The sequence below is a fragment of the Erithacus rubecula genome, assembly GCF_903797595.1.
Source record: "Erithacus rubecula genome assembly, chromosome: 5".
Lineage (NCBI taxonomy): Eukaryota > Metazoa > Chordata > Aves > Passeriformes > Muscicapidae > Erithacus > Erithacus rubecula.
In genome coordinates, this window is record NC_136687.1 from 21,609,554 (window position 1) to 21,635,910 (window position 26,357).

At 38.2% G+C, this 26,357-nt stretch overlaps 1 protein-coding gene across 13 annotated transcripts in view; it reads right to left on the reverse strand.

Annotated features, from left to right (window-relative positions):
- APBB2 (amyloid beta precursor protein binding family B member 2) overlaps positions 1–26,357 on the reverse strand; it is a 159,631-nt gene that overhangs the window by 33,073 nt on the left and 100,201 nt on the right. For all 13 annotated transcript variants that reach the window (XM_079306900.1, XM_079306893.1, XM_079306895.1 and 10 more), the window contains 2 exons: positions 13,820–13,966; positions 9,424–9,551 (listed from right to left, as the gene is read on the reverse strand). In XM_079306900.1, the coding sequence (XP_079163026.1) occupies positions 9,424–9,551; positions 13,820–13,966 (275 nt within the window). The remainder of the gene's footprint in view (positions 1–9,423; positions 9,552–13,819; positions 13,967–26,357) is intronic.

Sequence of the window (26,357 nt, forward strand, 5' to 3'; positions counted from 1 at the left end):
CATTATTCTCAGAATTAAAATCCTGAAGTGAAAATGCTTTCTAAATAGATGGAATAGATAAGACAGTATATGCTATGATTTACATAAAAATGCACTGCATATAAATATTTGAATTGCAATCAGCTAGCAGCAAACATGAAACAGCATCCAGAGGTAGATGTGGCAAATAACTGAAGTGCGAAATTGACAGCAAGAGAATCCTCTTATTTCAAATTATTATATAAGTGCAGATAGTCAAGTTTATGACTGTACACAGAGACAGACACAGGTCAAAGTCTGTACCTTGTTTTACTATTGCATATAGCAAATGCCAGAAGACATTCAGTGGTCTACAAATACATAGACATGTCACAAATCCTCCTGATATCAGGAAAACATTCATGTAAACATCAGAAGTGTTTTTGTGTAGGTGGGTATAAATATTTGCACAGTAAAGGTGCATGTAAAAACATCCAACTCTCTAACCCACCAGTACAATACTGGCATAAGATTCTTGGGACAGGATGAAGAGCTACACAGGTCTCTTTTTGTCTGTACTTTCACTTTTTGATTTGCCACATTAGAAAGTTGTGAATGTCTCACATTTTATTAACTAGCATAACAGTGAGATAATTGAATTAAATACTTTCTGCTGCACAAAATAATTTTTTCCCCTCATTTTTTTTTCTAAAATTATTTGCCAAGTAACAATTTTTACGAAGTCAAAGTTTTGCTTATAATAGAAAATAATGAAAAAAGTAATTACATATCTTGCAAAAGGTTGACATTTCCAAGTGAACCACTACGCAAGAGAAAAGTCTTTTACTGCTCATACAAATAAAGTACAATCAAAGTTGCCGAGAAATTTATGAACTTTTAGCCAGCAAGGTGTTAATAAGTATTCTTTGCACAATTTTTTGTAAAACAATGTTCTTTTCTTCAATGGCCTATACTTTCTTTGGCTTTTCTTCTCAGAAGGTTTTTTATATGTCCACCTTAATACTAACTGAACAGCTTCAATATACATTAGACTAACAAAGTAGAATCACTAGTGGACTAATTCGGTTTCCTCTCATCTGCTACAGAGACCTTAGACTAGAAAAGGTCTTGAGATGAAAATGAAAGAATACAAAAAAGTTGCTATTGAGGTGGTTTTTTTGTTATGTTTTAAAGAAAAGTGTTATTTAATTATTTGAAAGCAATTTATTCCATAGGTGGCTCCCTCTATACACAGTCCCTATGTTGATGGAGCCCCTGAGAGATGTGTAATGAAGATGTGTAACCTTCAGCACTGCTGAAGATAAAGGGGGTGAATGAAGGACAGGCACCTGCCATTGACTCCATTGGGAAGGAAGATCCTATTTTTTGTTTGCACAGCTTCCTTGGAGAAGAACCAACAGAAGGTGTATGCACCCAAGTGATGACCACACAAAATAAATAAGGTAAGTTTAAACCATCTTTGGATGTGAGGTAAGATCAAGACTTCTGGATGTTGAAATCTAGGAGGGTTGTAGAGAGTCTGGGATGTTTTCTGTTGACAGCTACAGAGTGGACAGCAGCTGCTTTTTGCATCACTTTCATTTTTGCCATGTAGTTGAAGCAGCAGTTACAGAAATCCAGTCTAGACATAGCATTTGCTTGATTAACATGCAGTGAAAAGAATAGTAAATCATCAGATTTCCACCCCAAACTGGCAGTCAATAGCTCTCCCAGGCCACAGACACTTTCACAGGCAGCTCAGCTGTTCTCGAGGGATGTCTGTGATAGCCACTTAAATTCATGGATTTCTCCAGCTGTATCCTAAAGTGTTTGAGTTTAATAGCTGAAATAACAGGGAATGTGTGGAGATTTTCTAGCACAAATTCATATAAAGGCTTTAAGCCAGGGACTCAGTCAATATGCCATCTATACCTGACTATATTACAGTGGTCATTTGTAGTCCATGTCTAGATATATCATTCATCTTAACTGAAACTTTATTAAGTTGAATAATTTCAAGTGCTATTTAAAAAGGTTCAGGCTGGAGACCAGGAGGAATTTCATCCCAGAAAGAGTGACTAGACATTGGAATGGGCTGCCCAGGGAGGTGGTGAGGTCACCATCCCTGGAGGGGCTCAAGACAGACAGGATGTGGCCACAGTCTAGTTGGTGGTGATTGGACTCAATGACCTCAGAGATCTTTTCCAAACTAATTGATTCTATGTAATAATTTTTCATCTTATTAGTGAGATTACTCAGAAAGGATAGAGGGATGCTGCCCCAGCTGAGGCCATCAGCAACAGAAAACCATTGGTGCAAAACTACAGGTATTTCAAATTATATAATATTTCAAGTTAATACCAGCCTATTTCAATGCATCTTCAGTCTCCTGTGTCTTTTATGTTAAATTCCAAAGCTAAAATAATCCAGTTTAATGAATCAGAGTATGAATGCACACATGAAGCCTTTTGCACTACTTGACCCTACTTGCTTTAAAGCCTTAATTCTGTAGGCTTGACTGGATTCCCCCTTTTAGAGCTGTACTGTTTCATTACTCCCTCCTAGAAGACACTGCACCTCCAAACAATAATGCCAGAACTTATGGATATAAATGAGAAGTTTTGCATAAATAACTATCTAAACTATTTCTTAGTGAGAAGTGAAAATGCTACCAAAACATACAGAAAGGGTTTTTAAATGCACCTGGGTTGGGGAAGAAGAAAAAGCAAAAGATAACTGTAAAAACCCAGCTAAGAAGAGAGGTCAGAAAAGCCAGCAAAATCCTTTTCCTCCAGTGTAATCCTTCCCCTATGCCCTATTTATGTGATTCCTTACAGTATGTTTTGTCCTTATTCCAAGGTTACAGGGACTGAAGGGAATAGGCAATATTGATTAATGGTGTTTCAGAGATTGAAAAGCTCAGCTGAAATTACACATTCTTTGAGAAGTGTTATCTTTTCAGAGGAGCAGGTGCAAACAACATTTCAGTTTTAATTTATTTTATTTTTTGCTTTTCTTGACCATGTGGCTAATGCAGAAGAGAAAGTTTATTATTCATTATCTTGTGCAGTTTGATAAGCTTCTCTCATAAAATTGAAGAAAGACTCAGAGCACATTTAATCATCACCTCAGAGGGAAGGCAATCCAAAAAAACTTAAAACACGTCCCTGAATGATGTAGCTAGAAGCCACTAAAACTGAATTTAGACACTTGATTTTTAAAGACACTGAATGTGCAGAGATCCTACTGAAGTCAGTGGACAGCACAGGTGTTAAACACCTCTGAAACCCAGACATTTTTGTTAACCCTGGAAGAAGCAAGACAGCATACTATTTTTAATTTCCATATTCTGAGGAATTTGAGCTATAACTTTACATCATATCTTCCTCATTTTCCACAGATTTGTCTCATTTTTCTATCACCCCAAGAGTTTTCTTTTGTCCTAACAGTTCCTGAGATAACAGAGCTCAGATAATTCATATTGTTATCAAGACTCTCTTCTCTTTCAGCCTGAGAGGATTATGTCCATCTGACCTGGGGCATCTATTCATCTGGTTGTCTGCTCTCCCTTTCTGAGGCAGCTTAAGCCTCATCTTTGGTGCATCCATTGTTCTACTTTCTTCAAGGCTCTGTCTGCCTTCCTCCCCTTTTTTGAATCTCAGCTACATTTTTTTCCTATGTCTAGGCAGTAGAAAAACAGCAGCAGTTCAGAGAAGCAAGGCAGTGGGCATCCCCATCTGACAGAATGGACATTATTAGGGCAGAGAAGGGGCACAATACATTCACATCATCCATGTCTGTGGTTAGAAAACCTTAACATCAGAGAAGCATGCCTCTCCCATTGCTTAAGAACCAACAAAAGCAACCAGGCTCCCTCCTCTGCCTGTCAGGAAAACACACCATATACACAGTATATGTGTATATACTATACATAGAGAACAAACCTGCTCTGTGTGGTGACAAAGCTAGTGGATGAATAGACACATGCTGTGTGTTATGTCCAACATACCAGATGCACACCCCATCCAGCTCCATATTCAGTCCCATCAAAGATGTCTCCTGAATTCACCAGCAGCCCTCCTTGCCAGCTAAACACAGAATATTTCCGCTGGATATACTGCTGTTGTATGAAGCTACCAGGAGAGAAGAAACTGTGATCTTCCAGGCAATTAAAGTTCTGTAGATTTTTCAAAATTTGAGGTGGGCTGTGGACTGGTGGAAGAGCAATGAAGATAAAGGAGGATTCAGGGAAATGAGCTAATGGAATCTCATTTACAAAACTGATGGGCCATTGCCTTTTCTCTCTTCCTTGTTAGTGAGCTGCTCAGAAAGCAAAGGGCATGCACCAGCAGTCCAGGAGGAGAGACAAAACCCAACCTGAGGAATGATTAATGTACAGTTGTGCAGCTGACAAGTGAAAAGAACAGCCCTTTTATAGTCTCAGTGAGCTGAGGCTGTAAACATGCTTTTAACAAGGAGGAGAAAAACATGGCATGTATGGCTTGTTAAAAGCAAACACAGCACTGGCAATTATTCACTGGTACACCTGTGACACCTCCCTGTGACCATGATCCAACTGATCTTGAAATCAAACTATTTATGCAACTGCAAGGACTGTTCTTATTTACAAATAATACTAAATTAATCATCATTACTGTTTTCAGTAAAGCAGGAGAGGAAGACTGTATAAGGACAGTGGTTTTTGACTTCTAAAAAAATCATAAGGTATCACTTAAGAAACCAAGGCTGCCAAAGGGTTGCACATATACAGGAAATTTATTTTCCTTTAATGCCCTTATATACATATCAAACATAGAAGCTCAGTGTATACATACATGCATACCCACCAATTTTTGTGAATTTGCTTCTGAATTATAATTTTATGTAGGCACTCCAGGCCTTTTAAAATCAAACATATTTTACTGACTGATCAATTGCAAACAAGGGATGAAACACAAAATAAGAAGACTGTTAAATAAGAAACTCCTAAGGTCAGGATAATAGTGTAACCTATGGAGAGAGTGATTAGTCTCCTGGAAAATGCTTCTGCCTGAGGTGAGTTAGCAGCCACATCCTCAGATTAAACTTTCATCAGCAGATCTCTGTATTTCATCAATCTTTCATTATGGCAGAGCTTAGAAAATCATCTGCTCATGTGTCATTAGAAAATCTCTTCATCTTCCAAAGCAGAAACTACCCAAATAAATTAGTACAAGCAAAAGAGTTAAAAGGGGTGCCTGCAGACCATTTTGGGGTCCAAATAGATCAAAATACAGGGAAATACACATTTCTACAGTATTTTAAAATTGAAATATTACCTTTCACAACCAATCTGATATGTTTTATTATACAGTTTCTTGGACTAGAAGATATAACTAATTAACAAAATTCATGTGCAACAACTTCTGGAAGAATTTCCCACCCGAAACTGGGATTTCATCAACTTCATGAACACTGAATCCACCTAAGCAGCAATGTGATCCTCTTGTTTTTCTTTTTTTTTTTGCTGGTGATGGCAAACCCATAATCAGGCAAAGTTGCTTTTGCCTTGGTATTTCTCACCTCAGTAGCAACAGGTGATTTTACCAGGATGAATGCAAGGACTGTGGGCTAATGCATACACAAAAAGAGTTGCAGTGAAGTCTCCAGCTCAACAAGAGGTTTTCTCAGCTTGTGTTCTCCTTTTTTTTGTCTCCAAATGCTTTTTTCTTGTCTGTTAGCACTTCTTCAGCAAATGCTACTTCTTTTATGCTACCCTTCCAAGCATGTTTCCTACACTGAACATCTCTATGCCCAAAATATATTGTACATCTGATTATGCACTCAGAAGTTTGTTCTTCCTGCTTGCTGCTTTGATCTTCTGATATTTAATATCACATGCAGTCTGAGTTTAGTTAGAAGTAATATCTACACTGTTTTTCCTACAATCTTATTTTTTAAAATGTGTCAATAAAACATTAAACAAATTAAATTTCAAAAAGAGTGGGCTCTAGTCCTGAAAGTCATTCTGGTCACAATATTTCTTTAAAAGCACCTATCAAAATTCTTACAAATTACTATGAATAGGAAAGTTCTGAAATAAAATGCCTTATGATGAAAAAAACCCCAAACTGCATAAAAAAAAGACTAAGAACATTTGTGTGCCATCAAATGAAATATTAAAGTTTATTTTGACTTTGTGTTTAATACCTAAACACAATATATATTAACACTTAATAAACTATTTCTTGCTGTTCCTTACAGCAACTGAAATGTCATGCTCTCTAGAAACAAGAAATGTTTACTTTGAACACAGAAAGGCCTGCTCCAAATATTGACAGTAGAAACATGAGAAAAAATTAGTTTATTTTCTCTGCCAGTTTCTTTGTATTGCCAGCATCACATATAAAACTTCTTCCTTTCAGGAAAACAGTTGAGAAAGTGACTACTTTTTATGGCTAAAAGGAAGGACTGGATTTCAGGGAGTTTTGTAGCTTATATTTTTAAAATTGGACCTGTTCTTCTCCCATATATTCCATATCTAAACATTTTTTCTTAACAGAGACATATGTTTCTGCAGAAGTGTTAGCAGAACTAGAATTCATCTCTGGCCCACAGATATGACACGAAAAAGGGCAGGAGTGGGATTAGAGATTTCCTAGGTCTTGCACATAGTTTTTGGTAAATGTTGTGGTGTACCACAGCAAGTCAGAGCAGAGTGACCTGTGCACACCCAAGCTTTCCCAACAACTCCTGCCCTATTTTATATATATGTATATATATATATGTATATATATATATATATATATATACACACATATATGCTTCACAAAAACATCCGTGACCAGTTCTGTCATTAGGAAAAGAAGGTACCCAGCTTGAAGAAATATGATTCATTATAGATTTTATAAAGAACATACTGGAATGATTTTATTTCACAAAGGAATAAAAGTATTTGGGAAAAGAACTGTAAATGCTTTAAAAAAAAAAAATTCAAGCTGGCATCCTTTACTCTGTAAAGCTGCATCACATTTAGGTGCCCCTTAAACGCTCTATTTATTTTCTGACCAAAGCAAGGTACTACAAAAACTGACTTGAATGGGTGTAATGCACCCATTTTCTAATGCAAACAAAGAACTCTAATGGTTTATTCATTAGGAGTTAAAACCTTTTTACTTCTCAGTATTTCAAACTGGATTTGCTCCTTTCAGATCTCTCAAAAATCTGTACCAATGGAAGTGAAAAATAGTTAACCCACTCCCAGTCGATTACCAGTCCTTTATTAGAGGAAAAAAATTAGAAAGCTTTAGTAATCTTTTCTTTTAGAAATTTAGCCATTGGTGATCAGAAACTTTGAGGCAGATAAAACAAGGTTCAGAAAATCTTTTACTGGGAAAGATTTTTCATGTTTGAAATTACATTTCCTATTGAAAGTTAGAGACAAACCTCTACTATTGCAAATATCTTGGCAATCACAGAACATCTTGGGCTGGAAGGGAGCTCAAAGATCATCTAGTTGCAACTCCTCTGCCTTAGGCAGGGACACCTTTCACTAGACCAGGCTGCTCTGAGCTCCATCCAACCTGGCCTTGAACCCTTCCAGGAATGAGGCATCCACAACATCTATGGGCAACCTGTTCCAGTGCCTCACCACGCTCACAGTAAAGAATTTCTTCCTGAGATGTAATCTAAACTTTCTATTTTTCAGTTTGATACCATTCTCCCTTACCTGTCACTACATGCTCTTGTAAATTTTCTCATCCCCTCTTTCCTATAAGTTCCCTTCAGGTACTAAAAGTTCACAACTAGGTCACCCTCTAATTTGGTGACCCTCCTCTAACAGCTCCATGTCCTTCCTGCTGGGACCCCAGAGCTGATGCAGCACTGCAGTGGGGTCTCACCAGAGCAGGGCAGAGGCACAGAATCCCCTCCCTCCCCTGCTGCCCACGGTGCTTTGGATGCAGCCAGGACACGTTTGGCTTCTGGACTGGGAGTGCCCATGGCTGGGTCATGTCCAGCCTCTCACCCAGCAGCATCTCTGAGTCCTTCTGAGCAGGGCTGCTCTGGATCTGTTCATCCCATCCTGTGTTGATATCAGGGGTTGTCCTGACCCAGATGCAGCACCCTGGACTTGGTTTTGTTAACCCTTGTGAGATTTCCATGTCCCCACTTCTTGAGCCTGTCCAGATCCCTTTGGATGGCACCCCGCCCTTCAGGAGTGTCATCTGCACCACTCAGCTTGCTGTTATCTGCAAATTTGCTGAGGGTGTATTTGATCCCTTCATCTATGTCCTTAATGAAAACATTAAGTGACACTGGCCCCAGTGCAGATCCCTGGGGGCACCACTTGTCACTGATGTCCAGTGGGACTCCAAGCCATTAACCACTACCCTTTGGGTACAACTTTCCAACCACTTTCATATCCATCTAACAGTCCACTCATCAAATCCATCTCTCTCCATTTTAGAAAGAAGAATGTAGTGGCAGACTGTGTCAAAGGCCTTTCAGAAAACCAGATAAATGACATCAGCAAACCTTCCCTTGTCCAGTGACGTGGCTATTCCATTACAGCCAGTATTGGTCATGCAGGACTTACCTGACCTTATTAAACATGGACACAGAAAGCAGAAGCCTGCTAGTGTTATTCAAACCTTACTATCCTTGTGTCAGGATAGTCCTAACTGTCCTAAGATCCTGGACATTTTCAATGTGAATAGCAATGTTTTCCCTACATCAAAATGCCCAGTCAGACTGGAAGAGAGCTCACTGTTCTGCTCCAAATAAGTCCCATTCACAACTTTGTTTCTACAGTAATGTTACATGACTAACAAGAATGCCATGAAAAGATCAGTCAGGAATGAAACCTGAGGAAAGTGCTGCTAGGGCAGAAAGACCTTTAGCACACACTCCTGGTGTCTCCCTACCACAAGTAGGAACTTCAGTTCGCAGGCAGCACATTTCAGGGATAAACCTTAGTTTTCTGCAACACCTTTGGGGATTTTCTTACATCAAGAACTAGAACTAATAGTAATGACTTAAACCCATTACTTTTCCCTCAATCCAACTTTTTTCTCCATCACATTAAATATCTCAAGAAAATAAAAATGCACACATTCACTCAGAGCATTGTAGTACATCTAACTTGGACCAGCAGGAAGACATGCTTTCACATAGCCAGGAGAGAAATACTACAAGATGGATTTGAAAACATGTTTTTATAGCAAGAAATGCTACATATATCTGAAACAAATCAAACTTGCAGTTTTATGCACCTGAGTTAATCTGAAAGGCTTGTTCAATGCAGGTTTAACAGAACAGCACATAAACCATATACTATGAGAAGCAGAGAGTTTAAAAACTCTCTGCAAACCAGCAAGAAAAAGAATTTACCCACCTTCTCACAGGCCCTGGGACAGCATAGTGTGCACTATGAATTAGCAGACCAACACAGCACCAAGCCAAGAGCCAAGAAGAGCGAGCACTCACCGGCCATTGTCACGCCCCACGCCCCAGACTCGGATGCTCACAATGGGCTGCGAGTGCAGAACTGTGCGGTCCATGGGATCAATCAGGTTCAGCATGTCATTCTCCAGGATAAGGTACATGTCCTTACCCTGCAGTTCCAGACAAAGTACAGTTACACAGCACATCACCCTCTCAAACTGTGATGTTCACACTAGCTTCATCTTTACTCAAAGTTTTGGGTTGTTCCAAGAGCAAATGAAAAAAATCTTCTATACTCTATATATATCTTCTATACTTCTGTTGTGAAAGAAATTTAAGATGTTATCTTGCTATTATATTTTTAAACAACTTCAACCACAAAATGCTTTGATGTCTTTTAAATACAACTGATTCGGACCCAAACTACTGAGCTACTCAACAAGTTATATGTTTATCTGCTTTTCAGTAAATTCTTCCACATTTATGGGAAGTCATGGTCTGTCCTCATAGTAAAAGCTCATATCAAAAAGCTTATATACTTTGGAGGCAGAGTTCCTTCCTTCAAAGTGCTTTGTTTCTTTAACCAATGGATTATGGGAACAGACAGTAATTTGTACGTGTCACAGGATTTACTCTTTGAAGAAAGATTAAAGGGGAAAACCTAGCATTAGAAACTGAATATAAATTCTGCTAGTGACTGCAGAATCTTGGAGCTAGGATTTCTCCCCAGTTCTTCTGACATGTAAGGATAATGCTTTTTTCTCTTACAGGAAACAAATTTAGAGACAATTGGAAAGTTGTCCAATTTTAATGCTAATTCACAAATGCTTATCTTCCTTCTCTTGACACCAATAGGTCTGCAGCCTCTTCTATCACATGTAATATCCCTCTTCTTGGAGGCTGTACACATACTCTTCAGACCTCAAGATCCTGCACAAATGATCCTGGATCTACTGCTGAGCAGTAAGACAAGCTCCTGCTGATCAGAAGGTGGAAGCTATCAGCTAAATATAGAGTAATTTGTTTCCTTCCTTTTGTGCCAGAATCTACACATGAACAGAAAAAATGGAAAGGGTCTGAATCCCTACTGACTAATGGTTTAAAACTGACCTTTTTCTTCACCTCAGTGACACAGAAACTCTCTTCCTGCTTGGTTACAGTGACTCAAGTCTTTATGATGTCTAATTTTGTGTCTGTATAAGGAATACATTCATGTCACTCTGTGAGGGCTTTCTGCCACTGTTTGTAGGCAAGGCAGCAAGGGGCAGGCACTGCCATCTCCTCTCCCAGCCCCAGATCTCCTAACAGGGATTCCTGGGAAGCTGTTGCACAGAGTTGGCACTGCAAGCACCAAGAGGGATGTTGGAGAGAAAGGTGACACCTGGTATGAGCAAAGCCAACACAAGCACATTTAGCCTGATGGAAAAAGCACATCTGTGGCTGAGATGCAAGGCTGGATATGTAGGATGCTCCTGGAGAAGCAGAAACAGACTGTAGCTGTGATAGTCATGCAAAAAAATGGGGCAAACTAGCAGCACTGAGATGTTAGTGGGAGACAGAAAAAGAAACATAACAAAGAAAAAAAAGGGTGAAATTTGCTTGGAGGTCAGAAGCTGTAAACAAATTGTGTGAAGAATGCTACCAAGTGTCACAAAGATTGCTTTTTGGACCCATTTTATACTTATATATTTGTTCCAGAAGGAAATTATTACAAGAAGGAAAAATATATTATTCATGTAAAATATACTGGGATTAGAGTAACAAAACAGAATCCAAATTAGCTGGAAAAAATTGGAGAATGGGCAGATAAGCACTATAAGTCACAGGAAATTATCCTTGCAATGCTCAGGGGGATCACTTGTCTGCAGCCAGAAGCAATATATTTTGCTAAATTTTGTTGCCTTATTATACAAAAGCTATTTTAGAGATGAAAGCACTGCATAGGTCAAAAGAAATTATTTAGACAGGCTAGGGGCTTGAACACAGGCTTTAATGTCTCAGACTGCTGAAGAGCTGCAGAGATCTGATGATTTGAGATGAAGAAAAGCCATGGAGGAAAAGTGAATAAAGGAAAGAGAGGCTCAATCCCAGCAGTTTTTCTGGAAGTATTACAGGTTGCAGTATATAGGTCAATGGCAACAAGATATCTTTTTCATGTAATTGATATTGTAACGTACAGAAATGTAATTAATGGCAAAAGAGCATCACAGACAGATGTGAAAATAGTGCTTTTCTTTTTAGATTTTACAGAACAGTGGAAGTTCAACATTTATAGGTAATTTCTTTAGAAGGAAAGGACATGAAATCCCACATTGAAGCCATTAACAAAGCCTCTGCAGAGGCAAGACTTTAGCATAGTGTGTGGGAGGTTTTATGGTTTGTTTTGCAGTTTTTTAAAATCATGAAAACTCTCCTAACCCAGATTTCACTTTCATTACATTCTAACTAAAGTAAATCTTCAGGCAAGCTTAAAATTCCTACATGCAGTCATTTAGCTCCATAATAGATTCCTGCCATAATTGCTCCATCTGATACATCAGTGATGGAGTATAATTTTTTCAGGTTCCTCTTTAAAACACGCCTCTTCTAATCACTCTTGAAGCCTTACATTGCAGGCAGGAAAATGTGGTTGGATGTAATGAACTCTTTTAAAATCAGGAAGACAGTTTACTTCAGGAGCTACCTATTCAAGCACAGTGTCTCTATTGTTTTGTCAGGCTGATTTTTTTTTTTTTAAAGGAATACCACTCTTAATTTAAATATCCATTCTAGAGAACCAAAACATTTCACCAGTGTGGCTTGAAAATGTGCAAGGGTTTCCAACCAAGAACAAGTGGTTTGACAAAAAAATATAAAAAATGTGAACATTAACTCTTAAAACAAATCGTAAGAGTTCAAGGTAAACAATATTTTTCAAATAGATCCAAGTGCTCCTATGTGAAAAATGGATGAAATTACACACATGCAAAGATAATGGGTTTTTTTTCTCTCCTGGGGTCAGCAGTAAGTCCAAAGTCCATGACTGACACATCTCTAATTGCCTGTCCAGATATATTATCTAAATAAAACTGATCCCATGTGTAAGAAAGGAAGGAAAACAATATTACTGTGTTCATTTATATGTATAATATATACTTCTTACATGCAAAAATCCTTCTGAAATTATTTAAAATAGATTGAACACTATAAATGTGTACCTTTAAATATAATTTTAATTTTTAAGGGCACTTTCTCACAATTGCTCCCCTGTAGCATCCTGGCCTTGCTGTGGTCATACTCAGGATGGTGAACTTGAGCCATACAGTGCAGCAATAACTTTGGAGACTGAATGTTATTTTTCCTGAAATTTTTACTGAAATGTAGACAAGTCTTTGTTTTGATTTCTTTTTTGTTTGGCAGTCCCATTTATCTTAGAATACACAAGAGAAAGTTGCAATATTCACTCTTTTGTCACTTTTGTATTCAGATCTTGTGAGGCCAATCCACTCTAGTGTAACCCTTCTGAAAATACGTCAGGAGAGAGACAGAAAATAAGATTTGGCAGAAGTTTAAGTTGTCCATGAACAATCAAATAACCAAGATGTTTTACTGTGGCTTTGTCTCCTATGCCCTACCTTTTCCCTTCTTGTTTTACTTACTGTCTCCTCAACATCTTCCACTTCTTCATCTGTCCCCAGCACACTTATTTTCCTCATCACAAAACCCAAAGCTCCCTTCAGTTTTCCCTGAGTTCCCACAGTGTTATCCTCTTTGCTGCCAACTCAGTAAGAAGCAGAGAGCAACTGTGGTTCAGTCAATGAAGGCACACTGACTCTTCAGCAAACCACCAAAGAGGAAAGCTGGGCTCTCTCTTTTTTCCCCTCAGTGGGAATCTGGCATCCTTGAACACTGGATGACACTGGCACAGAGATTCAAGAGTTATGGGAGAGAAGCCAACAGACAGAGTGATATGTAATTAATTTCCTTCTGAAACACTGATAAAATAATCTCTGTAAGATAAACCATCTGTCCAGCACTTCCAATCTTCCCATGCATTTCAGAACCACAAGCCAGGCGAGTGTGGGTTTTGTTAAAGCCCTTTGTCATTGTCATTGAAACCTCTGAAAATGCTGTTACAAAGCATTACTTTCAGAGCTCTGGTCAGGAGGAATTTCAACAGTCTGGCCTGTGTGTCCCCAGCAGTGCCACTGCACAGGTGTGTACTGGCCCAGATGTAACATGAAAGTGAGCTCTTGGTGGCATCTGCTGTCCTGAGCAGTTTGGAACAAAAAAGTCAACATTTTCCCTTAACTTTTTATATATTTGGCAGTGCCAGGCTGAGGTAGTGAAATCCTGAACATAGAACATGGACATAGCTATCAACAGAATTGTTCCTTTAAGATGTTTTATGAAGCAAGAGGGATGTTCCAAGAGGAGGAAACGTTCACTCTGTTCTTACCTCTCCCCAAATGCCAACAGTGTCTCTGATGTCATTTTTACAGTAAGAGAGTTGTCTGATGCAATTGTTCACAGCAACACTGCTCTTTCCAGGAGCCAGATCTTCTTCTGCCATTTCTACCCAGCCCAGAGATCGCACAGCAAAGCACTAAAAAGAAACCAAAAAATATCTGTCATACAACAGCAAGTGGGCAGTTGAGGTTAAAGGTCTCCATCTAGAACAGGAAAAAAATTAAGGCCTTGTAGATTGGCCTGTGCTTAAAGGCAAGAAATGAAAATATAATTTCTTAATGGTAAGGAGAAAACATTCAAAGAAACAAAGAAGAAGGTATGACTTGCTATGAAAGGTATCTGTGGAGGTAACAGTAATACCTTTCAATAAAATAATTTTGTTAACATAAAGGAGGAAACAAGCGAGCAGCAAATATTAGGATACACACAAATACAAAAAACATTAAAGGAAAAAGCACAACTATAGAGAGAGCTGAATTGAACTTTTAGCTAGGAGCTAAAACTGAGCTCTAATTGAAAAGAAAGAAAACACTACTGGACTATGCCTCTTGTGAGATATCCACTGCCTGGCTTTTAACCAAAAAATTACACTTTTTTGTGGATTATACCAATCACTTCCAGAGTAAGTTTACCTAAGGTAGCAAACAATAACAAATTCAAAGCTAAGAAGAAGATAAGCTATCATAAGAGGAAAGCAGGCTTTTTCTAGAAGAAATCCAAAATTACCTTTAAAATAAAACACTCTAATTATACATTTTTAGCAGAAAGATGTTTAACCAACCACAGCACTCATTGGCAGAACAAGCAGAGGCAATATTAATTTGCAGATACGGTACTTCTTGCAAACAAAACAAAATGGAAGAAACTGAATGGCACCAACTCTAGCTTACATCTAGAAAGGTGGAGAATAAAAAGTGTTAATTGTGAACAAACACCAAAACCTGCTCATTTGCTCTCAGGCATTATAGCAGCAGAAATACAGACCTCACACTAAGTCAATAGGAGTTTGTCTACGAGACCAAGACTTCTTCCAGAGAATGTTACAGGTGTCTCATTCTGAACTAGGGCTGCACTGCCAGCAATGGGCACAACAGGCTTGCTGTTGTACTCCTGACCAGACACATCAAATGCTTTATAACACATTTTACCTGCTTTTTTCTCTTCTGCCACAGTTGGGATTAAAAGCTTGCAAGATGGTATTTTGTGTTTGGACTCAGATGTTTATTAATCCTTGTCTATGCTACAGTGAATGCTACAGCACTTTCAGCTAACAAGCTAAAAATGGTGATATACCTCTCTCTCTACAAAGTCCTTTAAACCTAAACTGTCCAACTAAGAATGTACACCTTTACTTTTTTTTTTACTTTTAACCCAATGACCAAACACCCATGATGCGCAGTGCAGCATTTTCCATCCAATTACAAAAGTACTACCTAGATCCATGAAGAAGGTGAAGAAGAAACCTCCACCCTAAAACTTCCATCTTGCTTTCTATATATTGCTATATTCTAAAACCTTAAATTCCAAATTTTCCACCATGTGACATTGACATTACACACTTCTACTCAAACTACACACCCGTGATTTTAGTTCTATCATTTAATTTTGGAAGCCTTCTCCACAGCCTCAGGTCAAAAGCTGTGCTTTCTTGTGGGTCAGTGCCTGTCAGCACAGAAAGTCTAAAATTCTCAGTATCTAGGGATCAAACAGCTTTATATGGTCCCTGAAGGTTCAGCAATATTAGACCAACACTCATGGTTAAGATGCTGCCTTGTGCCACACAGCTTTTTTTGCCATCATCCTGCAGGCCCTTGGGCAAGCAGACAAAGACCCTGGGAGCTGCTGGAAGGAAGGCAGTGCTGGGAGCCCTGCTGCCTTCAGCAGCACACTGCCCACAAGGTGCAGTTATCAACCCTTCCTCTTAAGATGCAGTAAATAATTCTGCTTCAGAGCTCAAAAGCTGAATGTTCCCTTGCCACCTTCCAAAACCTGCTGTGAAGTCAGTGAGTTGATCAAGCTCACACACCATCACTGGTGTGCTGTCTGGGAACAACTGCCCACAAAAAAACCCTACCCCAGAACACCAAGGTATTTTAAATATGTATAATATATCAACTTTGGCAGACTAAGAGAGGAATAAAATTCACCAGTGGATAAAAAAAATTAATGAGTTTCTCCCTCCCTTTAAAACTTATCTCCTCCTTCAGTCTTCTTTCAGTTTGCACAATGCATTCATCCAGGCTCACTCCACCAAGCAGGAAAATGCACCCTAAGAGCCTCCTTCCTGTACCTCTGGTACCCACTCCAGCAACATCTCAGGTATCAGACAGAAAATACACTCTGCAATTGTATAAAACCCTTTAGTGCAGGTAAAAAAAATTAAAGCCTTGCACACCTCCAGCTTTTTTGTAGATTTTTTTTTTTCTGTCCTTTGCAAACAAGGGAATCAACATGCAAGTTCTCCCATACTGCTGTTTCCTGACCCAGCTCTGTTGGAAATTCACAAAAGTGCTGACTTTCAATTCTAAAGGGCCATGAAGGAGAAGGTGAAAGAGGAGACAAAGGAGGGTCAATACTCAGGGGTGCTCTTTACTTCAGAGCCACACAATATACTAAAAACCCCCCTTTTAAGCAATTATTAAGGTGGTCTAATCTTAAGATTGCAGAATTTTTTCAGGCACATTTGATGCTCATGAATCTTGCTAAAAGTGCTGCTATACCCACTGGGGTATTAAATATTTATCTTTACAAGCTTTAAAATACTGATTTTTACTGTGCCAGAAGAAAATGGTTTTTTGCAAGTATTTAAATATTAAGCTGAATAGCAGAATACTAGCAGAGAGAAACATTTTTTCAATCATAAGACTGGTGAAGAACTAAAATATATGCAATAAGTTTACTGTTTCCTTGTTGCTCTTCACATCTCAACCACATCTGCAATTTGTTAGCTGCTTTCTGAACACAAGGATAAATATGGAATCACAGTGCTTTGGGTTGGAAGGGACATTAAAGATTGTCTAGTTCCAATCCCCCTGCTGTGGGCAGGGACACCTTTCATCAGCCAGACTGCTCAGAGCCCATCCAACCTATACAGTCCTTGCACTGAACAGAGTATATTTTAAGAAGGCCAAAAAAGATTAAAAACTATCAATTCAACTTGACAACAGGTAAATCTCTTATTAGTAAAGATGGTGAACTGTTCTGCTATTTTTTCCTGGCCTTTTTCACTCCATGTTTGAAATTCTTTGGTGGCAGCATCCACTGTATTTATGCAGCCCACTGTCAAAACAGTACAGTGAGCTGAATGCAAACTCTCTTGTCTACCCCACATATTGCCCTCCATGTGAAGGACTGTCTTTCTCCCTGCTTCTATTCCTTCTTGGTGCTTCCAAGTGAGGCAGACAAGAAAAAGCCCCTTTGTGTATTTCACAAGAAGCCCTTACCATAACCCAAATAAAATGCTTCAGAACAGCTTCAGAAAACAAACCAATTTCCCAAAGACTCACTACAAACAAAAACCTCTCAATAAGCCCTAAAAAGACTCAATGTTCTACTCACAAGGCAATGCCTGTACCTCAGTATATATATATATAAAAGTAACTTTCTTTTGCTCAAAATACACCTAAAGACCAAATCCTATTTTTGTATTTAAGTGAATACACGTGCTGATGTGGCTCAGCAGTCATGGTTGACCTTCACGTGGACTTTCAGAAGTTGGAAATAGGAGGACCCAGTAACATGTGACACATACCAGGGTCCACTCAGCATCAGTACAACAGAAGTCTATAAACACACACCTGAGGAGTGGGAGAGAGGTGGAAGTCTGAGCCTGCATGCCTGCATGTCTGTCTTCTCTGCATATTGCCAGCAGCTGCATTGTAAGAGATCCACTTCATGTTTTATTGTTGGTTGCTTTTTTCATCTTTCATTATCTGACTTAGAGATTCTCTTCTCTTTAAAACAAAAGAGCACAAAACCCAGCAGAAGCAAACCACCTAGTGTCTCCAGTCAGATATGACCTAATTTTTAGCCTGTGGCTGGCTGAGTTAGGCGTGACAGCAGAATTGCTTAGTGCTCCAACACATGAACACAGCCACGGTTCCCTGCCTCCCACCAAGGATACTGACAAACCAAGAGACAAAGTCCTTCCCTTGACCCAAAACAGCTTTGATAATGCATTCTATTGTCTTCTGGAGCTCACACCTAGAGGCAAACTAAGCCAAGCTAAGAAACAGAGTGTAGCTTTTCTTCATTAAGAGTCTATGAGCTCAGTAAAACCATCATTCCTGGCAATGCCAGTTTGTTATGCATCTCTACTTGAGGCTTAGAGAAAATTAGTGGCAATTAATAATTATTGGTCTGTCATAATTTCAGAGTAAGCCCAATGCCAACTTTTGTTTCATGGTAGTTTAATTTATTTTCTCCCTCAGAGAAGGTTTTCTGTACCAGGTTAGGCTGTCTGCTTGCTCCCAGAGCTGGAAAAGAAAAACAGTTTGAAGAAAAACAAAAGATGTTGATAAATACAGCAGGATGAAAGATACTTTGGAATTGTACACTGTGCAGACATTGGGACTAGGAAGATCAAAGATACTACCAGAAACACTGTGTGGCTGAGAGAAATGAATGAAAAAAAGTCACTTAAACCATGGTAAGACAATAATCTTGTATTTTTATCTTGACTAGAGACTTCACATTTCCTGCCTGGCTACAGGACATTGTGCAAAGAAATTACACAGTGGAAAAAAATAAATCCATCTTATCACACACTAGCCCATGAAAAGACAGGTGAACAAAAATGAAAACACAGGTATTGCTGCTTGGTTTTGCAGTTCTGGGGAACCTATGTTCAAACAGATACAAATCCAACTAATGTTTCAGGATTAATGACCTGTAACTTAAGAACCAAACACTTAAATGCCTCCATCTGAACTCTGTATAGAAGTGTAGACCTCTTGCAGTGCAGCTCTGATCCAAAACATTGCCTAAAGCAGGGGAACTTTAGGACTGAAGAAATGAAACCACAGATCACACTTTTGCTCTTTGGCATTGCAAACCCTTCACCACAGGGCAGGGCTCTGCTGTGCAGCAGCTTTTCCAAGAGGAACTCTGGAACTTTGGCAGGGACACAGAACTGGGACAAAATTCTAACCATAAGCAAATGCACACTCTAGCTGTTGCCTTGTGTAGTGCTAAGCATGTAACATAAAATAAAATAAAAATAATATAGAAAACCTAAGCAAATATAATCCCCTACTAAAAAGGGAACAAGAGATCAAGTGCACATGAATGATGGCAGAGCAGTACTGGAAACTGGATGGATCATAAAGGTATGGATAGAAAAGTTCCCTCCACAGGGTGAAAATGAATTAGAACATCAGTTTGAGAACAACAAACTAATGCACATTACAAGACCACAGACAGACTGCTTTTTATATTACACAGCTGTTGGCAGCCACTATAAATACATCTGCATTAAGAGTATGTTTGCCTTGATGCTTTAAATCTCTGCTACAGATTTCTTCCCTACTTCCAAGCCCACAGGACTTGGTTTTCAGCAGTTTCCCTTTGTTTCCTTTTATATTTTTCCTTTTTAAAGGTTATATCTGCCTGCAGCCATACGTAAATCACTACAATATTTAATAAGGCCTTTTATCACAGACCACTGAGCAGGCTTGTGCCTGAGACACAGCATGTAGGCCACATAATTAACCATTTATTATGCAGCCAACATAACCTTCGAAATTTCACTTGCATTTTCTCAGTTTGAAAATAAAAAAAAAAAACTATCATATTTTTGCTTTGGAAAAATTATGCATATTATGCTTTGGAAGATCAAGTAACATAACATATTTTTCTATTCTGAAGAAGAAGTATGTTTCAGTATATTTGTCTGCTGCATAGCAAGAAAGATTACATTGATTTCAGATGAAAATACTGGAGAAGATCAAAGATAGAGTAACAAGAGAATAAAAAGAACTTATGCAATTAATGAACAAGCACTTTCATTTAATTGACATGAAGAGACTGCAGTGCATCTACTTTCTCAAAGAAATACTCACAGATGTCACATAAAAGTTCTTAGCTACAAAAAATTCAAAATGCTTAATCAAAAACATACTAATAAGACTTTTCAACATTTTCAGCTTCCTGTTGTAGTTCATCTTGGATTACTTGAAACACACATGAAATACAAAAATAAGCACAGAAATATTCAGGTCACAACAGAATTCTGAAATCACTAATAAATGCTATTTCAGGCAGATGACTATAAACTAAACTCCCCTAGAATTAAATATGGGGACTTTACAAATATAAAATAACCTTTAAAATAAATTGCTTCCTGAGAGGAGGTCAGTATCAAATTTTCTGCTGTTGCAGTCTCTTACTCATTCTCCAAGCCACTACAGTCTCATTTTCCTAGACATGCAGACTTCAGTCTGTAGGATGACAAAAGACCCTCTCTTGTTTTGAGTTTAATACTTCTGTCTCAGAGGTTCCTCCTGGCTTACAGCCAGGGATCAAATCTGCTCAAGAAAATTTTGCAGGAACATTGTGCTTGTTCAAGATTTTTTAAAATCCAGTCATTTGAGCAAAAAATAGAATGGACAGTACTGTTCTCTACTAACACCCCCTTCTGAAGAAGAAATTAAAAATCACCTTATTCTTTTCTCCAGTCTTCTCAGCAAGAATAGGTTTTCATTTTAGATGCAGATACAGATATCTTGACTTCAGATCCTAAAGGGATGGGTTTATGCACTTTGCTTTGAGCTAAGGGTGGTTTGGGCTTCACTTTAATAGAGTGAAATAAAACCTGTGCCTCCTCATTTAAGAAAAGGCAGTCATATTTTTTACTAGAAACTAATAAAGGATGTTTAAATTTGGGTCTATCTTGCAGAGTAACTGAACTGTTAGGAGAATTTGGGCAGATTTCACTATTCTGCAACACACAGACATAGCCCAGCAAACACACACACACTTTGTGAGTAGAGACAAACCCTGCAGGAGTTTACAGAGCATAAAGAACATGTGCATTCATTTCTTTAGAACTAATGCTCTGCACTTGTTAACTTTAACCTTAAATGCTGTATTTTCCCAATGTAGGCTCTCCATCAGGCTGACAGATGTAAGTGCTTCTAATGCCATCAGCAGTACTTTATGTAGTACTGTGGTACATAATTTGAAAGGGAATATATATGACATCCAAATTTTAAAAACACTATCAAAATGCACAAAGATACAAAAACCCCTGAAGAGCTCCCAACCTTTAAGTGAACTCTTGACCTTATGAATCAATGGAGAAAAACCTTCCAACTTGACTAAAGTCAGAATTTCATCTCTTTAGAAGCAACATTATTACAAGGAATTCAATTTCTGCAGTAATTATGTTTACAACAGGATCCAAAGTCAATGAAGTTAAATCACTATTGATCAATTCCCACTTTTCAAAAAAGGTTCAAATAATCATGAATCCAGAGTCCAGAAATCTTGAACCCTGGTGAACCTCCCACATTTGAGGACTCCTTTACTGTCACACTGTCTCTTTGAAGCACCACGGAGTCATCACCTCCAAACATATGGAAGAATGCATAACTGTGCAATATGGCACTATGATGTATGGCGCCCATCTCATGCCTTTACATATCTTAAGAGATAAAAGTTATTCCTTTCCTCTTGGATGAAACGCAAAAAATTTTGACAAGGAAAACTTCTCTTTTTTTTAAAGTGAAATTTAGAAGCAGAACCAAAAATAAATATACATGCTGGCTAGAGCTATATAAATGCTATTGCTGTCATTCAAATCAATGTTCCACTTTAACTGATTTTTAAATGAACTTCCTCCATAAATGTACCTTTCAGCTAGTCCACAATGGGCAAGTAACTCACTGAGTTTCTGTCATGCTGGTTTCAAAACATGTATGTGTAATATATAACATAAATAAATACACATATTTATATATACACATAAATCTAAACAGCACTTTTTCCATTAAAATCTATACCATGGAATGGTAAACATTGTAATATTTTAAACTAGAACAAGCTATTTCCCTGAACTGGTAAGGTAATATAAATAATTGAAGAGAAATACAGAAATACCTGTCAGTTCATTTTGTAGCAATATGATGAACAGACATTTAAGAGGCAATTCCATGGCTGAAGTTGACAGAAGCTACATAGATTGTTTTAGAGGTGAAATGGTTGGTCTCAAGTGGGGAGTATAAAAGGCAAGATTACCTCTGCACTGTACTAGCAAAGTTTCTGTCCATTCCTGAGGGTTTCTTCAACAACCACACACAAAAGTACTGCTGGCCCATACAAAGTTTACTGTGTTGCACTATAAAACAGTGAATAAATTGTGATCAAAAGATACTAAAATAAGCAACATTAAAATATGATAAAGTGAATCAAACAAAAAAATTGCTTAGATCAGCAGCCTGGGGTTTTCTGTGTTCTATTGAGCCACCACAGTTTGTTATATGGCTGTACACAGACTCCAGCCAAGAAAAATTGGACTGTGCATCTCCATGAGAAAAGTACTGAAGATGACACTGGCACTTTGACCTAGTGAAGCAGTAGAAACTGCCAACCATGGAAGAAACAACATAATTTTAAAAAAAATATTAAAAAATCAGTATATTCATGTTCTCTCAAACATAGCCAAACATGTTCTCTCCCATGCCTGAGAGGCCACAGCAGCACACTGTGTGCCCCACAGTTGTGACTCCAGAGGCAAGGCTGCCTCCAGTGTCACCTCACCTGACTGACAGCCAGGGAAGCTGCCTCCCCACAAGGACAGTGGCCACTGGCAGGCACCTGAACTGCCCACACAACCTGGCCACTTGTGGCAAAGGCAGCAATTGCTCCAAGGGCAAAGCATGACCCACACAGCTCCCATCTGCATCATTCATCCTCCTGTAATGCATTTGGCATCTGTGCTCTTATACCCTGACAATAATTCCTGGCAAACACACCTGAGGCAGACCCAGCCACTGTCAATACTGGAACTTTACTGGCCATGAAGATATTTTGTTTTGATTTGAAACAAAGGTGTTTCTGTGATTTATCTTCTCCTTTCCCAATCCTGCAGAAATCTCACAGCACAGTGCAAACCTTTTGTACAGTGGATCTTAACAAAGCAAATCCTGATTGTGCCCCCAAACTCAAGATGTAATTCTTAAATTGTAATTCTGCAATATGGACCTGGGAACTAATGGCAAATATTCAAGCAGTTTCCATTTCCTTTCATATGATGAATGGCTTTGTGATTTGTTTTTCTAAGGAAGACTACAAGTTAAATCTCTCCTGTACATCCCTCCTACTGTTTAGGCACTCATGCCCTGATCATGCAATTTAGGTTCACAGCTAATTAGATGCCAGAGATATATGGGATTCCTAGGAGTGAAAGACATGTAATATTTTGAAGGATCTCATAATCTTGAATGGCTTGAGAAATCAGGCCACATTATCCCAGATATTTACACTTTACCTCTAATATTAAAAAAACCCCCAAACCTGTAACTCTGTATGCCCTTATAAAGTAAATCCATGATATTTGGGAAAATCCTGCATGTTCCTTGCCCTGAATTCATCTTTGTATTTGATTAAACAAGACTCCATTTAGGAACAAGGTGGAAGCAAATATCCTCTAGATGTATTATGTAATCTGTATTATGATGTACATCATGTCATGGCATTAGCAGTTTTTATCTAATAACACAACAGATATGAACAGCAATAACTATCATTCACAGAGATAAAAACCAAGCAAACACATTCTCTGAAAGGTCTAATGTATAACATGAAATAGACTATTTTAAAAAAAAATAAATCATTGAGGACATGTATTTTAATGCTTTTGGGCTATTTCTAAAACTGTTTTTGAAGCAGAACATTTTCAAGCACCTGCATCATTTACCTGCAGAATCTCTATAGATGGGAGAGTGCCTTAATGCTGCTAATGGCAAACATCCAAATTCAGAAATACCAAATCAGTTTAGAAACAGCCACCCCCATCACTCACTATTGCTACCCAGGAGCTGCAAAGGTGGAATGGCAGATTACACTTGAATCAGTTTGTCAGGAAGACTAGTCAAGGCAGAAAAAAGCCCCACAAAAAACACTTAAGAAGAAGTTTGAAATTACTACATGTGATTATATATTATGGTTCTCTTATAAGGGTAAAGGAATGGGTACAAGATTTCTTCCAGTGCTATTTCCTAGGGAATGAAAACAAAATACTGCTTTGAAAGAAACAAATTCCTAATCCAAAACCCAAAAAATACCACTTTAGAAGAAAAACTGTTGAAAACCTAGACTTCTCTTTTAATCTACTTTTGTAAAGAGACTTAAGATGGAATAAATTTCTCAAGCTTAATTAATTGAAATTAATTGAATTGAGGCTTTTTGTAGCATTTTGTGAGCTCATGAGAAGACTGTAATGCAGCCTGAAGTGGACTGCTGCAAAATGCTGAATACTCCCTGCTTGCACCAGGAATATTAGAAGCTGCTCTGACTATAAGAAAATAATCCTTTCTTGGGATTGCTGGACATGGCAAAAGCTCCTCTCAGGCTAAGTCTTCACTTGGATCAGAAATCAGATTCATGTCCATCCCCAAGGATACAGGATGATTATTTACACATGATTCTGTATCTAAGCAGGGTATTTGCTTCTGGAAAAGACAAGAAAGAAGTAAATATACAATGCCTCCAAAACTTATACACCTGCTTCCACAGCAAGAAAAGCAGCCAAGATATAGATATTAAATCTTTAAGGAGCACACAGCATTTTGTAAAATTATTTTAATAGTGCTCAAATAGATTCTTTTGATTTACAGGCTACTTTCACAACAGCAGCAAGTCAGTTTGCCAAAGGCCATCTGGTTAAACCCTAAAGGCCAGGTAATTCATAGAAATTCATCATCAATTCACTTTTCATGTTTCCAAGTGTCTTTTCATTTACCTACAAGTGAATTACTAAATTTAAATACTTGTTATCAACATTGCTTGATGCTCTCTCTCTTGGAAATAGTCACATTTTCTTCCTTTGAGATCCAGATCATTTATTGGTTCCTAAAGCAGTAAAGAGTCTTTTGGAGTAAAAGCCTGGCCTTTCACAAGTTTAAGTACATCTTCCCATTCTTAGATAATGGTATATGGCTAAAACTGCTCTAAAATGGTGAGGCTGGAAAAGTGAAGCTTTGCTGAGCAGACCAATGTGGATAGGGAATTTGAAATTCCATGCTTGAAGAGAAAAAGAGAGAATAAAGGCATGGCCAAATGTCAGGCCAAACAGGCCATCTTGGAAAAGGTTTTAGAGAAAATCAGTCACTTGGGCTTTCCATTTTTCATCCATTCCTGGGGACAGTGACAGGCTTCCCAGAAGGTTCTGTTTCTATATGTGGACATAAGAAAAAATTTAGCACCTTCCTTTGTTTCTAGGGACATCGTATTTTATAATGATGAAAAAAAAGACAGCCCAGAAGAATTTACAGTCTGGGATTGGTAAAAGCATCTTCTGCCTTCCTTGAAACTCAATTAGGAAGGCACACATTGCTCTATAAATTAACCAGGAAGGTTACAATCTGTCTCCTGGGAAGCACCAATTCAAAACTCATTTCTAGTTGTGCATGTTTAGCATGCAGAATTAGGATCCTCATCAAGCACAATGAGCCATCTCTTCAAGAAATTTCTACCAGTATAAATTACTGAAATCAAGAAGCTGAATGCAATAATTCTCCTCTTCCCACTTCTCCTTTATGACCTTCTGCAGACAACCTGACCGAGACACCACAGATATGAAACTATGAACTGCATCTTAAGCACATGAAACACAGAGAAACATTTGTTCTTTACTGACAATTATGAATGCTTAAATGTGTTGCTCTGTAGTCACTTTTCTTACAGCAATTATATGACATGTTTTTCCCAAAACAGACATTTTTGCAGTGCTTCAGTCTTTGCAGAAGCTGACTCTCTGGGGGAAGACAACTACTAAAGCTTTCCACAAGGTGGCACGGTTCCCTTTGCTGAAATACAGCATTAAATGTGCCATAGAGAAGCTGGTTTTTTTTCTACAAATGTACTGGCCAATGACATTGATTAGGTTTAAATAGATTTAATATCTCTAACATACCTCTAACAAAGTTAATTTTAACAAATTCTTCCAATATATTGCTTAATGAGTTAAAAAAACTTTCTTCTCTTATGAGGAAATGAAGAGAAAGTGTTTATCTGGGGTTGTTGCCACGCAAAAGCAAGCTTCAATCAAAGATAGTTAAGGCACATAATATGGCAGGGGAGAGCCTAAGAGGCTAAAAATACCTGATTTTTCCAAGTCATCAGTTTCAAACCCTATCAGACTTCTTTCAGGCTCTCACCATTTGAGTTAAAATGGACTAGCAAGGAATCCACCTACCCCATTCCCTTCTCATTCATGTGAGAAATAAAGATCTCATTTTCCACAAGTGAAGATTTTCCCTGCTATTTCTGGACCAATTGCCATTCCTGTGGCATATGGCCATATTTGC